Consider the following 16401-nt stretch of genomic DNA (forward strand, 5'->3'; position numbering starts at 1 on the left):
AATGACCAACTAAAAATTAAGAAATAAAATGTCTATATACAAGTCAAATGTTTTTGCAAAGAAAAGAAATAGAAGAAAGAGGATGTACTTCCTAAAGCAGCTGAATAAGTTCAACCTGCCAAAGACAATGATGGTACACTTCTACTGTTGAAGTTTGATTTATCATAATAGCACCATTGATTATATCTATTTGTTTAAATATATCTAAATGTTTAAAACTCACATATATGACAACCGCAAATTGAGAACAAGTGTGAATATAGTGTGGTCTGAATGGGTTAACATACAGCCTGTTTGCCTTAGTAAGGATCAAAGTCTCTTGTAGAAAAAACTACTGAGGGGGCGTAGCAGGTGTGTGGTAAGGCTGTCATGGAAAAGGCAAGCGAAAGCCGCTAGGGCTGTGATAAGAACAGCCCAGCTGTGATAAAAAAAGAGTCACATCATGCTAGGCGGCATCAGGAAAAGGCTTTCAACTCCCACTAGAAAGATAAAGCTGACTTGTTTTGTTGCCCTCACATTCAAATATTACACAGTCAAGTCACCCTCAGCTCAGAATAAAATCTCTCCAAGTCCTTCTTTTTGAGAGTGGAAGTTATTTTGTATACAAACAGTGAAAACTCTGTGAAAAGTCAGCTGGAACATTATTCCTATAATATAGAATAATATATATAATATTTCTGAGTGAGCAGTATCGTGGTGCAGCGGCAGAATGTAATTTGGAAGTGAGTTTTTTTAATTGGCTGAGTACAGTGAACTTTTTTATAGTGTTTCAGCAGTGGTGGGCCGTCAGGGCCAGCAAAGCCTTCTATGCTGGCCTAGACAGAATCACAAAGTTATGGCTATTTTATAATGTAATTATTTTTCATAAATACACTGCATGCATTCTAAATATTTTTCCCATTAGCTTATTATCTCATTGTATAACTACTGTCTTCCTCAGTTGCGCTGCTTCCAGCACAGCTTGTTTTAAGTAGAGCTTTTATCCAATCAGATTTCGTCAAGTAAAAAAATCTGCCCGAGGCCTTCAGAACTACAAGTGAATCCCTTTGCAGTTTAAGTAAATGGGGACGATATTGTTGATTGTCATAGTCTTCAACCAATCAGATTTTTAGTTTGATATGTTGGGCGTATTCTTTGATGTGTCAGAGCTTCTAGCTGGCCTACAAGTACGACATCATTAACGTGTGGCTTGATTGGTCAGTGGGAAAATCTCACTGTACTGAAACTAGCTCGCAGAACTTTGTAGTAGCAAGAGTTAAAGTTTAAAGATATGCAAGAAGTTTTTACGTGACATTACATTTTTAGCGTTTTGGCATGTTTGGTGGTAACAATCCCAACACCTACTGTCTCTGTTGAGCGGACATTTTCAGCCCTCAAACAAACGCATTAAAACATATTCAAGAAATACAACTGGGGAGGCTCGACTGTCATCACCATGAAGAAGGACCTCTTACTGGAACTGAACTGAACCGATGTAATGTACAACCATTTATTAGTCATTGAACTCTTTGTCATCAAAGAAAGGAGGATGGACTTTGTCTAAGTGAACTGCTTTTTTTTTTTTTTACATCTGCAGTAGCGTTACTACTGTGTTAATTTTTCTATTGTGTCGTTTTTATGATATGGTTAATATTGTTGCCTCTGATGTGAATTATGTTTTGCTGGAATGTGCCTGTTGAATCGTGGTATTTGGGTTTTATGTTATTCTATCTGCTTTGTTGTCATATAAATATATGTGACTGGTTCTTGTTCTTGTCATTGTGTTCATTAAATCCTTTAGGAAAGCAGACGCAAATCAGTTTTGTGACTTTGTATTTAACAATAGTTTATTTGAGGATTTTCAGTCAGGATTTAGAGAGCATCATAGCACAGAGACAGCACTCGTGAAAATTACTATTGACCTTCTAATTGCATCAGACATAGGACTTGTCTCTGTTTTGCTCTTGTTAGACCTTAGTGCTGCGTTCAACTCCATTGATCATTACATCCTGTTACAGAGACTAGAACATTTGATTACCATTAAAGGAACCGGTCTAAGCTGGTTTAAGTCCAATTTATCAGATCGATCTCAGTTTGTAAATGTAAACAATGAAACCTCGATGAACAACTGATTAGTCATGGAGTTCCACAAGGTTCTGTGCTTGGACCAATCTTATTCACCTTAAATATGCTTCTTTTCGGCAATATTATCAGAAAACACTCCATAAACTTTCATTGTTATGTAGATGATACTCAATTATATCTATCGATCAAGCCAGATGAAACCAACCAGCTCACTAAACTTCAAGCATGTCTAAGGACAGACCTCAGAGTCTTTGTGTTTTCTCTCCTCACAGGTTTCCATGGATCGTGGTTATATCTGGACCCTGGTCCAGCCTCCTGCCGTGGCCCTGCGTCCTGCCTGACACCTACTGCTACTACCTTTATTATTAGTAGTCACATTGCTTGTCATTGCCGATACCATTACTGTTTTCCTGATAGAGGGATCCCTCCTCTGTTGCTCTCCCTAAGGTTTCTTCCTTTTTTGGGGGGGAGTTTTTCCTGTTCCAATGTGAGGGTCTCGTGACAGAGGATGTCGTATGTGCACAGATTGTAAAGCCCTCTGAGGCAAATTTGTGATTTTGGGCTATACAAAATAAATTGAATTTAATTGTATAAAACTTTGGTGTTACTTATTATTGACCCTTTTCCCATATCTGACTTTATTTAAAAGATATGTGCAAGTTCTTTTACTTACCTATTGCCATTGTGAGTCGGAGCTCCATTGATGATGGCTTTTTCAGGCACGACACACAAGCTTAGAGATCAGAGTGATCTCTAAACTAACTCAGAGTTGATTCAACAAACTTTGATCAGCTGTTCTGGAACCAAAAACTCAAGAGTTCAGGGTTAGTCATCTCAGCGTTCAGAGTTAGTTTACTCAGAGCTCAGGGTTAGTCATCTCAGAGTTCAGGGTTAGTCATTTCAGAGTTCAGGGTTAGTCATTTCAGAGTTCAGGGTTAGTCATCTCAGAGTTCAGGGTTAGTCTCAGAGACAGCTAAACCTACTTTCTGAAACAGGGCCATGAAAGAAAGGATGAAAGTTTTTAGTCATAAGGTAGTGGAACAATTCATCCTCTTGTGCACAAAATGACTATTGCAACAAACAACAAAAAACATTTTTCCACCTGTTTCACGGATATTTTTTTAATAAAAGTAATTTAGAACCTTTTTTCATTTGCATCATAAACTTGTCATACATAGGAGAGAAAACTATTTAGATCATCATAGAAAATGGATCTCCAGATATATTTTTTTCATTTGAAAACACGAGCTGTTCAATTGATTTAGCTGATTCCATTATTTTTTATTAAAATATGTTCTTTTGTTGAATTCAAAAGACATTTAAACAAATACAAAGAAAAATGTCAAATAGATTTTTTTTATAAAAAATTTATAAGAACATTAGTCAAATTAATTATGAAAGAATTATGAAATTATGAAAGAAAAATGTACATATCAGTAAATAAAACACAAAAAATAGATTTAACTATACTATTTTGGTCCTATTTCAAAGTAATTTAATTATTTTTTTACAGTGTGGATTAGGATAAGGATGAGGATGTTTATTGTCATCATAAAAACATACAACAAAATTAAATTGGCAACTCATCAGTCAGTACAGCAGCAACAAGATAACAAATGTATAAAAACTTTAAGACAATACATTACTGATTTAAAACAAGACATTCAATAAATATATAAAAGATAAAACACAGGCATCAATGGCTTTAAAGTGAAAAAAGTGCTTTGTTAAAGTGTAGTTTAGGTGTGTCGTGTCTTTGCAGATGTTGCTGTTCTTCTTCTGGAGACAGCCAGCATACACAGTGTCCAGGTCAGGGAGGGTAACTCCCACAATCCTCTGTGCTGTGCCAGGTCCCTCCTGTTGTCTGCTGTGCAGCTGGCATACCACACAATAAAGCACTGACAGAGGATGCTTTCAATCACGCTTCTGTAGAAGTTTACCAGAAGTTCAGCTTTCTTCACCAGGTGGGATGTGTTCAGGGACCAAGCAAGGTCTTCAGTAATGTGGAGCCCCAGGAATTTGATGCTGTCCACTCTCTCCACCTCCTCCCCGCTTATGTAGAGTGGAGAGGGTGTGGTCTTCCTGGATCTCCTGAGGTCCACTAATACTTCTTTGGTCTTGTTGGTGTTCAGGACCAGGTTGTTGTCCGAGCACCACTCAGCCAGATGTTGGACCTCCTGTCTGTAGTGCGTCTCGTCGTTGTTGGAGATGAGTCCCACCACAGTGGTGTCGTCGGCAAACAAAACAGTGTTCAGGATGCACTGAAGATCATCCAAGGAGAAGACAGTTTTGTCTTGTAATACAAATCTGAAAAAGATGTTCTAGTTAAATCTAACCAGAAAATGTATAATTGTGATACATGAAATGTAAATAAAAAGGAATATATTTGTGACCAAGCAAAAAATAGGCCAAGTTGATTGGTTTTCAAATGAGGAAAACATTTATATGTAAACGCCCAATGTGACATATATGTATTTTCAGAAATGTGTTCCATGTGGTTCATTTAGTCTGTTTTATATCCCCTAAAATTGGTTTGGGTTGGTATTAGTTTAAAATATGATATGAGGAGCCTTTACAATGCAGAGCCTTCCAAGTTGGGTTTTGTTATTTGTGAAAAAAATGTTGTCCACCCGTCTCGGCTTCAACAGAGCCCAGCGTGATAGAGAGACTGTTTCTGTGAGAGGAGCGCGAGACAACATAGTCTAATCGACACGCCCACACAAAGCAGCTGTTTTTTCAGCGGGCACCGATAGGCTGATTCCTTTAAAGCTGCCGTTTCTCATAAGGAAGGTGTTTCGTTTCCGCGGAATTCCCCCTGCTGGTGTCAGTGAACGCTACCAGGAAATAGGTTTTATTAAAGACAGCGACTCTCTCACGCTGCTCAGCGGGAACACGTAATCCACCGACAAACATGTCAGCCGCCGTTTGTGCCTTCATCCTGACGTTTTCAACCACACTCGGACCCACAGGTAATATCATGTGATTAATCATTGAACTGAGAGCTAGACATTACAGTAACTAACTTACTTTTAGACGGACGACCAGCCAAGTAGACTACTTCAAACATCACGGAGCTGTTCGTTTAAAATGGCGTTAATAGGAGTAGAGTATTATTGAAGCATGTTCTGTATAATTTATCACTTTTCGATTGCATTAACACAGACTGAAATAATGTGTGTTTGTGACTGGAGAAGAGACGCTACATCCAGAGCATGTGTTTCAAGTGATCTAGTGAAGATGAGAGGGACACCATGACAATGATGATCAGAGAAACACCTGCAGTTAATATTTATGGCTTCAGTCAGTTCAACATTTACTTGAGTCAAGTGATTATAGTAACTCTGTATCCTATTCTATTTGGACTGTGCAGTGGTATCAGGAGTCCTCAGCGCACCCACCAATGTCCGCTTGAGCTCCAATGACATGAATCTGGTGCTGAGGTGGGATTCACCTGAACGTCCAGCCAGCAGCCTAGTCTACACAACTGAGTTCAAGTGAGTCAACACTAATCCCAGCACCAATAAAGGTCTGTTAGTACTGTACGGCTATCAAAGCCTGTTTATGTTGAAGCTACTGCTGTGGATTATGTTCATTGTCAATCATAAGATGCATCAATTTGTCTAGAAAATGTCATAAAAAATAAAAATGCCCATCACAGTTTCTCAGAGCCTGAGACATTGTGGTTTTTATATTCAAATGGTTTGCTTTGTCCAGTCTGAAACCCAATTTACTTTTTACATTTGAACTATAAGAGCTGCATACAGCAGGAAGTAACAGTGACACCAGTACAATATGGATTTACACAACTATAAGCAATATCAAGTTTTAGGTCCCACAATTACTCAGGACTTCCACTCTTCTTACTAACACATAGTAGCTGTAGGCCAGTGAAATGCTATTTTGCATATGAATTGATTCTATCTGCTCCATCATTCATGCCGATTATTTTCTCTGAAGTGCTGTTATCAGACCACACACAATTTTCATCTGACATGCTGATTCATTGCAAATTCCTTGGATGTCAGCAAATTCATCTTAATTATTAAAAATAATTGACAAAGAGTGGTTGTATTTCTAAAGTGGCCAGTGTGGTTTAAGCGGTTGCTGGATTGGTACATCTTTTGCTGTGTATTCTGATTGAGGCTTTGGCTTTAACAGACAGATTTTTGGGGTGGTCTCAGACGTAGAGCGGGTCGTTTTACAGAAGATTGGTTCTTGGTCCCAGTCCATGTCAAATTGTTCTTGGGCAAGGCATTTAACCCAAAGTTGCTCCTGATGGGCAGGTAGCAGCTTGCATGGTAGCCTCTGCCATCAGTGTGTGAATGGGTGAATGATAATATGTAGTGGACAGCGCTTGAAGTGGTTGAAAGACTAGAAAAGTGTTTTTCAAATTTTATCAGGAGCATCATTTTACTAACTGACAAACTCACTTGGCAAATAAGCAGCCCTTCCCCCTCTACCACCGAACACAGAAACTTCCCTCTTAATAACAATAATATGAGTGTTGTTGTACAGAAGTATCTTCTCTTCTGGGAAAGAGAACTGTGTCATGCCCAATGAGCAAACACTGTAAACGTAATCTGAGAACTATGAGCTCAGTGTTCTTCATTTATTTTATTTGTCCATACTGACATTGTACTTGTTCATTTTAACATACAGTTGGTGTTAAATTACAAATCTGCCATTTCTGTCAAATGTGATTTTATTTTATTTTATTTTATTTGTAAATTTACAGTGATTGGCCTAGAAGGTCAAAGTTGCACTAACAACAAATGAATACGGATAATGTGTAAGGTGTCGCTTATAGTGACGAACCCACAGAGAACTAGCACCTGACCCTGCTGCTCTACCCAGCTTTTTGGTTTTCCTTGGTGGTAGAGCGCAAAACTAAAAATCTAAAATGTAAATAGAGAGAAAATGAGAACCACATTCTCATCAACCTCTTTTCCAGCCAGAGCTGAAAAAAACGCGGCAGTTGAAAAAGCTAAAAAAAACTCACTGTACTGTTCCTGCTCAGCAGCAAACAGCAGACAGACACAGTTAGAGACTAGCTGCTGAACATAGAGGAGCATTAAGCAGCTAAAGAGACACATATACAGATAAACAGACATAAACATAAACAGAGCTAAAAGGCTTTAGATTTTTCATGTGAACACTAATACGACTCCAAATGAACGTTTTTAAGTGACAGCTGGATGTGTCAACAGGCAGATGTTTGCTAATATCTTCAACATATCAAGTTAATAATGTGATCATTTGTTAAACGTATGTGATTTTCAGCTTGTCGTAGAGTATGGATACAAACATGACTCCAAATGAATGCTAATATTGCTCCATGTCTGCTGGATGTTTAGATGGGCAACTGTTTGCTCACATGGTAGTCATAGCTGCAAGTAAGGTGATAATATGTATTGATGTAATGGTTAGGTCTTTATTTGACATCATGGGAAACTGCTAGCTTTTTGTCAAAAGTATAGTATTTACACTACATATCCCAGCAGCATTGTACTAGAGTCGCTGTTTTCTGTATCATCTAGTTTTTCAGTAGCATAGCTCTTTTATTTAAGTACTGAGGTAGCATCCAATTTAGTGGCCCTAAAGGGCCAAAACACTGATATTTAACAAAACTGAACATTTCACAAAACACATTTATTCTGCGCGAAATTGCTGTGAAGCAGTTGCACTACAAAAAGTGTAATATACAAGTATTACATAGCCTATACATTATATTGCATTTAAGTGTGGACAACAAATGGATGTGTTAACATTTGCATTGTTTTCACTGCATTATCCTATTTCTTCCCACTGGGTTTGTGGTAAATCCCCCTTTACAGTGCAGGGAGCGTGAATGTAGATATCGCCACTATTAAATATGTCTTAAAACTCCAGATTTAAGGTGTTCAGATATGCACTACAGCAGATTTAGGGTTCAAGTTATTGCAAACTGCACTGCTTGATACAAAGTAACTGGATGCTCTGAAATTCAAGAGAAACAGGCCTGCACCAGCCATGCTCCTAGAAGAGAGGATGTTCTTGTCAGTTAAAATGAAGGTTAAGTTGTTGTAAAGTTGTATCTTACAAAGTCTAAGTGGCGAGAGAGTGCCATTGAGCTAAATTAACGTTGGATAACAGCAGTCCTTGTTATTGAGTAAAGTGGCATTCATTTCTTTTGCATATTTGGTGGCAGCACCCCCATCGTCGTTTATCATCGTCCAACCTGTGTGTCGAGATAACGTACTCCGTCATACTTCAGTTGCCAAACTGCGTGTGCACACTTAGTTGTATGATGAACACAGGACTATGGGGGGTCGAGCGGAGGCAGAGTCTGTTTGCTTCACTGATGCTTGGTGCTCAAACATAGTCAAAGTTGATGGACAGTGTTTTTTTTTTTAGAATTTGTAGATTTTTTTATGTAAAGATTTCAGCTATGTTGCCTAGTAAATTGTTTTGCTGCCGTTGTTTACATTCCTCCTGATGCCAATAAAAAAAATGCACAGCAATGCACTACTGTTTTGTTTGTCATGTTTTCTTGTTTTCCAATGATCAGGGTGTAGCATCATCAATGTGTTAAGGCTTTCCTTACAAAGGGTGTCATTTCCTTTTGCCAGTAGGTGGCGCTATGCGTTTTTGAATTTTTTTTTGCATGGAAATGGGCTCAGGCCTGGATAGGTATCATGCATAATACATTTGCAGCAGACAACTTCTTGTTTCATGACAAATGGCACAAAAAGGGCACCACGCCACGTCAATTGCAAAAATGCAAAAAATGAACGAATTACTGTAGCGCCCCCTAGAGGCTAAATGGAATGAAAATATAAGGGTATGTTAGAGGATGCGATGAGGACATATGCTGCAAATATTGTGACGATAGGTCAAATGTTTTTGAAAATTGTGTATTGATGTACAAAGCCATGCCCATATTAAGTTCATTGGTCCATATCTTCTAAACACAATGAGATATCAACAATGTTTTGATGATATAGATCCAATAATGATCTCAATAATAATTGGTAGCAATCAGATCCAGCACTTGGTAGGACCCTAACCCTAACCCTAATAATAATTGGTAGCAATCAGATCCAGCACTTGGTAGGAGTTTAAGAAATAAAAGAGTATAGTCAAATGTTATTTGGAGGAAAATCGAAATAGGCGTATTTTAATGATCCAATTGTTTTTAGTTTTTTTGTAGAGCTCCGTCACCTGTATAGGTTTGTAAAATTTCCAGTCAATTGGACATATGGGGTGAGGGGTGTGGCCTTTCAAACTTCTAGGGGGTGCTAGCGAGCCATTTTGTCATAACCGAGCATGGGACCCATAAAACCTTAAATTTTTCACTAGTCCTGATGAGCCTGCCAAAATTGGTAAATTTGTTAGTATGAGAAGGTCCTCAAAAATGTGATTACATGCGTGACATAATAAGCGATTACAATAGGGTCTATGCGGCCCTACGTTGTCGTTGCTTGGGCCCTAAAAATACACTACAAAAATGTACAACTGTTTGTTTGTTTTTTGTTTTTGTTTTTTTGTTTGTCATGTGTATGTTGTGTTACAAATGGGCTACAACTGAATTTGGCTGTGCATCCCTGCATAATGACAGAACATGATCCTTGAATCCTCCCAACAACGACTGGTCCTTGTTTTGATTGCTCAGTCATTTTCATTGTGAACATGACAAACTGTAACGAGCGGTCCAGCTCACCTAGGCTTGTCGGGCCGGTCATGTTTTGTTTTTATTATTATTCATTTTCATCTTGCGTCCTTCGGGCGCTCACATAAAGGGCTTCTCAACCTCTTAAGTCCTGTGCTGAATGTCAGTTCCAGTATGTCACTGCTGTCTTTTTCTATGTTGTCTTCACAAACACAAATTTTAGAATGAAAATCAACACAGGCAAGTCCATAACACCAGCACTGTATTTTGTCCACAGATCCTCAGTCTACGAAGCCGCCTACAGAGTGGGCTGTGTGAACATCTCCAACCTTGAATGTGACTTGAGCTGCCTCAACATCTCCGTATTTCATTACGGGACGTACAAAGGCAGAGTGCAGGCACAGTCGGGGACAGAGAGCTCCGCCTGGATGGAAAGTAACCAAATTACTTTGGACAAAGATAGTGAGTAAAAACTCTGTGTTTTCAGGCTTGTCACTCTAAAACACTGCACAGTGATGTTTATTTAGCATTTACAGATAATCTGCTCTCAAAAATAATTTTTAGCACTTAAATGATTCCTCCTTAAATGTCTTTACACACTGGGGGCATTTGTTTTGTGCGATAAAACAGTTGTTTTTTTTGTCATGAGTACTACATAGTATGCCAATATTACACGTGAAAGAGGAAGATGAGTTTTTTTCAATACAATGGTGACTTTTTTGAGCTTTCACATCCCGATCAACCAATCATGTATATACATAATCATGAACGGACATCTTCAAAAAGTGGAGCTGAGGGTTTTGAGTAAATCAACGACACGGAGGCTCCATAGTCCGAACCAAGACGGCAAACTTTATTACTCTTTTTAAACTTGACAAAGGCAGCGCAGACCAGATCCACTCCCTCTGTTTTTACCTTTCACAATAAAAGCACTCGTCATATACAGTGCACTGCGTAACTGTTTACCAGAGCAAACTTAATTTCACTCGGAGCATTTTGTTAAAAGGAAACTCAATACAAGAGCTTACAGTAGCTTTACACCAGCATTTGCTTTTGCCAGAAGCTTTGTCAACTCTGCTCTCTTTCTCCCTCAGCCATCATCAGTTCTCCCGATGTCTCTCTCTTCTCCAATGGGGCTGCTATCGAAGTCAGCATTAAAGATCCGGTGTTCACGATCTCTGCACTCAGGAAAGTTTACCACTCTGCCACCTACAACATCACCTACTGGAAGCATGGCCAGAGGGAGAAGGTGGGATTCATTTAAGTGCTGTTCATATTGGAGTGGTTCTCATGTGGGATACTGGGAATAGAAAGGTACTTGTGTTTAGCAGGTATGATTACCATCCCAGTTCAGCATGATATCATGCTAACACTTGCCAATTAGTACTAGCTAAAGCGTATGGATGAATTGAAAGGGTTCAAGAAGAAGGGAAACGTTAATAATAATAAAAGTTATTAGAATTCATCCTGGGGAACAAGATTATCTGCACTAAAGTTTGTCTTATTTTTGCTGTACATAAGCATTTAAAGGTTAATTATTTGATGTATTTTTGGGGGCTTTTTTTCTAGCTCTTTGTGTAATGTTTTTGATGAAATCTGGACATAAATATGCTTTTGAAAACAGTCGCTGCAGAACAATCATTTTTACTAGGCCATAGAATGATACTGTGACAATATTGTCTTTGCTTCAGTTCATATTTATGTTGGCCATGTCCTGCATGGACTCAAAACCACAAGCCAGTCAGATGCTAATCATCCTTTTTGTGGTGAGAAGTTAAGATTGCAGCCTGATTATCTGTGACCAGTTCTGTTTCTCTGTGGTGTCCTGTAGCTGCTGCAGGCCAGACTAGACCACACAATTGACCACTTCTCTGTTCTTCCTACAGGCTAGAAGCAAGAGCAACATACAGCAGAACCGAGTGGTTCTTAGTGACCTGGACCCCTGGACCAAGTACTGCGTCAGAGTCCAAATCATCACAGAGAGGAAGCCCAGCAAGCCCAGCGCAGCTGTTTGTGAGAGCACCACAAACGGTAAGTGTCTCTTGCTAGATTGTTATCAATTGATTTATTTGTAAAAGCACATTGGGTGGCCTGCCATAAATCTTTGAATCCACCTGTGACTTACACCACCACTTAAAAGGATTTGATTACAATAAAAAACTGATGTGAACAGGTTTCAAGCCATGCTAGAGGCATGACTGGAAAATAGATCTACTGGATGGATTGGTAGCCCACTTTGGACAAATATGAATGGTTCCCAGACAAAAACCTGACTTGCCTCTAGCCCTATCATCAGGTCAAATGTTGTATTTGTTTATGACGTAATACCTGCAAAGCTCATGATGTTCCCATCAGCCTCACTTTGGTGCTAATTAATACATGTTAGCGTGCTAACATGTGAAACTAAGATGATGACCATTGTAAACATTATACCTGCTGAACATCAGACTTTACTCTAAGACAGTAAAAAAAAATTTTTTTTTAAAGTAAGCAACTTCAATGTAGATAATCTGAGTGTAAGTGGACAAAACATTCAGCAGCTGTCATGTGTTGACTTTTGCAGTGACTGATTCAAAGTGAAATGCTCCATGACATAACAAGTACATGAAAACTGGAAACATACAATCTTGTTCTGATTGTGTTGCAGAAGAAGCGGCTCCATGGGTGGCGGCCGTGGCGACGTTTGGCATCGTGGCAACGTTGGTGGCTCTGGTGGTGGTTGCAGTGGTGTATCGGAAACGTTTTTCCCACTTTTTGTGTCCAGAAGATGCACTGCCTCAGCACTTCAAAGAGGTGTGTGTGTGTGTGTGTGTGTGTGTGTGTGCGTGTGCGCGTGCGCGTGCGTGCGCGCGTGCGTGCGCGCGTGCGTGCGTGCGCAAGGTTGTTTGTATTCACCTTCAAACCCTGTCGAGTCTTGGTGCATGTGGCAAGCAAAAAAACATGATCACCTTGTATGTGATGTCCACAAAATTGCCATACTGATTTCCACTGTATGCATGTTAGTATTCATGCAGTATGTTTCTTGAAGTGTTTTCCCTTCTTTTGTCTTTCTTAGCCAGGTATTTAACACAAACCTGAGTCGTTTCCTTTCTGCCCCTCAGTACCTGCTGGCACCCCCCAACTCGCCCATGTACCTAGCCATGCGTAACTCCCATCCACCTGACGAGATCTACAACCAGGTCAGCGTCATCGCAGATAGCAGGACTCTAGAGGAAGGGCAACCGCTGGAGGCAGCAGGGAGAAACTGCAGCAAACAGCCTGACACAACATAGAGGGAAAGACTGAAAAGCACAGACGCAATGATCAAGAGCCAAGCTACAGGCTGCAGTCAGTTGGGACTGTCAAGAGACTATCAGCAGGGGGGACTTTAAAGACACTGAGAAACGGTGTAATAATCGGTTGTTGCTTTACTTAAGAGATTTAATGCAACACATTCTGCAGCAGGCCCATATCATTTCTGGAGCAGGAGTTACTGTGAAGTGATTCGACGTCAGCCACAGAGAGGTGTAGGTATAGGGTTGATACCTTATCCAAGTGTGATTTAATGTTGATCGTGGCATTGCCACATACTGTACTTTACAGAAGGACCGTAACACATTGGAGCTATCCTCGCTAAAATACACTGCCATGGTGCTACAATAGCCACTATTAACCATGCATGATTGATTGTGAGATTGAAGTATGGATGTGTACTTACAAAAACTGCCATTCAATGGTCATCACATTTTTATTTATTTTTTAAAAGCATACATAGTTTCAATTTCCTTGTTGCAATATGAAGGTTTTCCTAATGAACATAAATTCAGTGGTAATAGTTAAGTGAAGCTAGAACTGAAAGTGCATTTGTCATTGTCTCTGGCATGGAGCTGAGGCAAGTGAGTGAGTGAGCGTGCGTGCGTGCGTGCGTGCGTGCGTGCGTGCGTGCGTGCGTGCGCGCGTGCGCGCGCGCGCGTTTTTCTATCCTGGTGGGGTCCGTGACCTGACATATCACTCACGCCATGGGGACCAATTTTCTCTGTGGGGACCAACCCCTGGTCCCCACAGGCACGAGCACTGCAATCAATAGAAAACAGCCTGCTGATATGCCTGGTGCAGTTTTTTTGAAGAAAAAAAAATGGACCCCACAGAGCTGATTTTCACTACTTTGTGTGTGACCTATTGGTGAGAGGGGGTATTGCAGTGTGTGTCGTTGCACTGGTGGGGACTGTTTTCCAGACAAAGTGTGTCAAGTGTGTAAGTGTGTGACTCAAATAAACTTCATATTTCATAGATATTATCACAATTTGTGCACTTTAATGTAATCAGACTTTTATGCTCTCAAATAAGTAAATAAATAAAATCAATAATAATAAAATCAATGACGGAACCCATTTAACCATTAAACTTCCTTTCAAAACAGTTTCATTCATTGAAAAAACTGCTAGTTTTTTGACCTGATGTATACTTAAAGAATATAAATGAATAAGTATCGTAGTATAAACAATCAACAAACCATAAACATGCTTATTGACTAGATTAGCTTTATATTGTGTTATAATTGAGATATATATATATATATATATATATATATGAATACACACTATTTAGAGAAGCACAAACAATGATGAGAGACACCTTCCAGCAACTCAGAGTCACAGAGAGGCAAGCCTCAGCTTCCACAAGGAGAACTGTATGTGGTATGAAATGATTAAATTCTAAGAAATATTATTTTTATATATCATGATATACCAATATTGACTGATAAAAAAAGCTGATGGATTGTGTTCCCATGTCACCTAGCCCTAATATATAGTAAACTGTAAATTAAAGTCCAAAGGACCTCCAAGTGTTTTAAGTTGAGACTTAAGGGCAATAAGGACCTGAAAGTGGACAGCTATAGTACACAGAAGCAAGTAAGAGACACAAACGTTCCCCAGTACTTAAACTGAAACTATAGGTTTGCCGGTGTTCTGATATTTATACAAACTGACACTTTAAGCTAGCCAGTGTTCTGATATTCATACAAACCAAAGCTACAAGTCAGCCAATGTTCTGATATTCATACAAACCAAGGCTAGAAGTTAGGTCATGCTCTAATATTCATCCAAACTAAGGCTATAAGTTAGCCTTGTTCTGATATCTATACAAGCATGAAGCTATAAGTTAGCTGGTGTTCTGATATGTATACATGCATGAAGCTGTAAGTTAGCTGATGTTCTAACATTTATACAATCCAGTGCTAAAAGTTAGCTAGTGTTCTGATATTTATATAAACCAGTGCTATAAGTCAGCTGGTGTTCTGATATTTATACAAACCAGTGCTATAAGTCAGCTGGTGTTCTGATATTTATACAAACTATAGGGCTGTAAGTTAGCCATTAGTATGAGAACCATGGCTATAAGTTAGCCGTGTTCTGATATTTATTCAAACTGAGACAAGAAGTTAGGTTGTGCTCTAATATTCAAACAAACTAAGGCTATAAGTAAGCCGGTGCTTTGATATTCTTACAAACTGAGGCTATATGTCAGCCATTGTCCTCATATTCATATAAACTGTGGCTATAAGTAAGCAGTGTTCTGATATTTATACACACTATAGGGCTATATGTTAGCTGATGTTCTGATATATATACAAGCATGCGGCTATTAGTTAGCTGGTGTTCTTATATGTATACAAGCATGAGGCTACAGTTAGCTTCCACTTTTTCCTCCTCTCTATCTACTGCTAAAGCTGCGTTCTTCCGCTCTAAAATCCTAACCTCTGCTTCCAATCCTAAAAAACTCTTTGAAACTTTCACTTCACTCCTCCAACCCCCACCCCCTCCTCCTACTTCCTCCCTTCTCCCTGATGATTTCGCCAACTTCTTTGACAAGAAGGTAAACGATATCAGATCCTCCTTCTCTCAGCCCCTCTCTCCCTGTCCAATCCTGCCCCCACAGCTCTCCCTCCCATCTCCACGCCCCATCTTACCCTTTCTGGCTCCTCTCTCCCCTAACGAGGTCCTCAACCTTGTTACATCTAACCGCCCCACCACGTGCTCCCTTGACCCGATCCCTTCCCCTCTTCTTCAGTCTATTGCGACTGAACTCCTTCCTTTCCTCACCCACCTCATCAACACATCTCTTGTTTCAGGATGCTTTCCCACGGCCTTCAAGGCCGCCAGAGTCACCCCCCTTCTGAAGAAACCATCACTTGACCCCTCTGATGTCAAGAACTTCAGACTGGTTTCTCTTCTACCCTTTCTATCCAAAACACTTGAACGTGCTGTCTTTAACCAACTGTCTTCCTATCTCCACCAAAACAGCTTTTTGGAGCCTCACCAGTCCGGGTTCAAAGTGGGTCACTTGACAGAGATGGCCCTCCTTGCAGTGACAGAGTCGCTTCACGCCGCGAGAGCTAACTCTCTCTCCTCTGTCCTGATTCTCCTGGACTTGTCTGCGGCGTTTGACACTGTGAACCATCAAATCCTCCTCTCATCCCTCGAGGGGATGGGCGTCTCAGGCTCTGCACTCTCCCTGTTTGCATCCTACCTGACGGGTCGATCCTACCAGGTGACCTGGAGGGGGGCCGTGTCGGAACCACGCATGCTGACTACGGGGGTTCCGCAAGGGTCAGTTCTGGGCCCCCTTCTCTTCTCGCTCTACACAACATCTCTGGGTTCTATTATTCGCTCGCATGACTTCTCCTACCATTGTTATGCCGATGACAC

General features: G+C 40.0%; 1 protein-coding gene across 2 annotated transcripts; it reads left to right on the forward strand.

Moving 5' to 3' along the window:
• Positions 1-4881: 4881 nt before the first annotated feature.
• On the forward strand, positions 4882-14116 carry LOC137883669 (interleukin-10 receptor subunit beta-like). Of its 2 annotated transcripts, none has more exons than XM_068725244.1 (7): positions 4882-5033; positions 5435-5558; positions 9990-10174; positions 10807-10961; positions 11599-11743; positions 12363-12505; positions 12814-14116. In XM_068725244.1, the coding sequence occupies exons 1-7, from the start codon at positions 4976-4978 to the stop codon at positions 12982-12984; spliced, it is 981 nt and encodes a 326-aa protein (XP_068581345.1). In that variant the 5' UTR covers positions 4882-4975; the 3' UTR covers positions 12985-14116. The 2 variants fall into 2 exon arrangements, with proteins under 2 accessions (XP_068581345.1, XP_068581344.1); XM_068725243.1 differs by having other exon boundaries at positions 4883-5033; positions 12360-12505.
• The last annotated feature ends 2285 nt before the right edge of the window (positions 14117-16401 follow it).

The sequence above is a fragment of the Cebidichthys violaceus genome, unplaced genomic scaffold (assembly GCF_023349555.1).
Source record: "Cebidichthys violaceus isolate CVI_PGR_0920_01 unplaced genomic scaffold, fCebVio1.0.p SCAF_34, whole genome shotgun sequence".
Lineage (NCBI taxonomy): Eukaryota > Metazoa > Chordata > Actinopteri > Perciformes > Stichaeidae > Cebidichthys > Cebidichthys violaceus.

Bases quoted from the DNA above. Each gene is read 5' to 3' on its own strand.
- LOC137883669 (XM_068725243.1), top strand. From the start codon at position 4,976: ATGTCAGCCGCCGTTTGTGCCTTCATCCTGACGTTTTCAACCACACTC. The intron at 10,962-11,598 runs GTGGGATTCATT...TTCTTCCTACAG, and splicing joins AGCATGGCCAGAGGGAGAAG to GCTAGAAGCAAGAGCAACAT. The intron at 12,506-12,813 runs GTGTGTGTGTGT...TCTGCCCCTCAG, and splicing joins TGCCTCAGCACTTCAAAGAG to TACCTGCTGGCACCCCCCAA.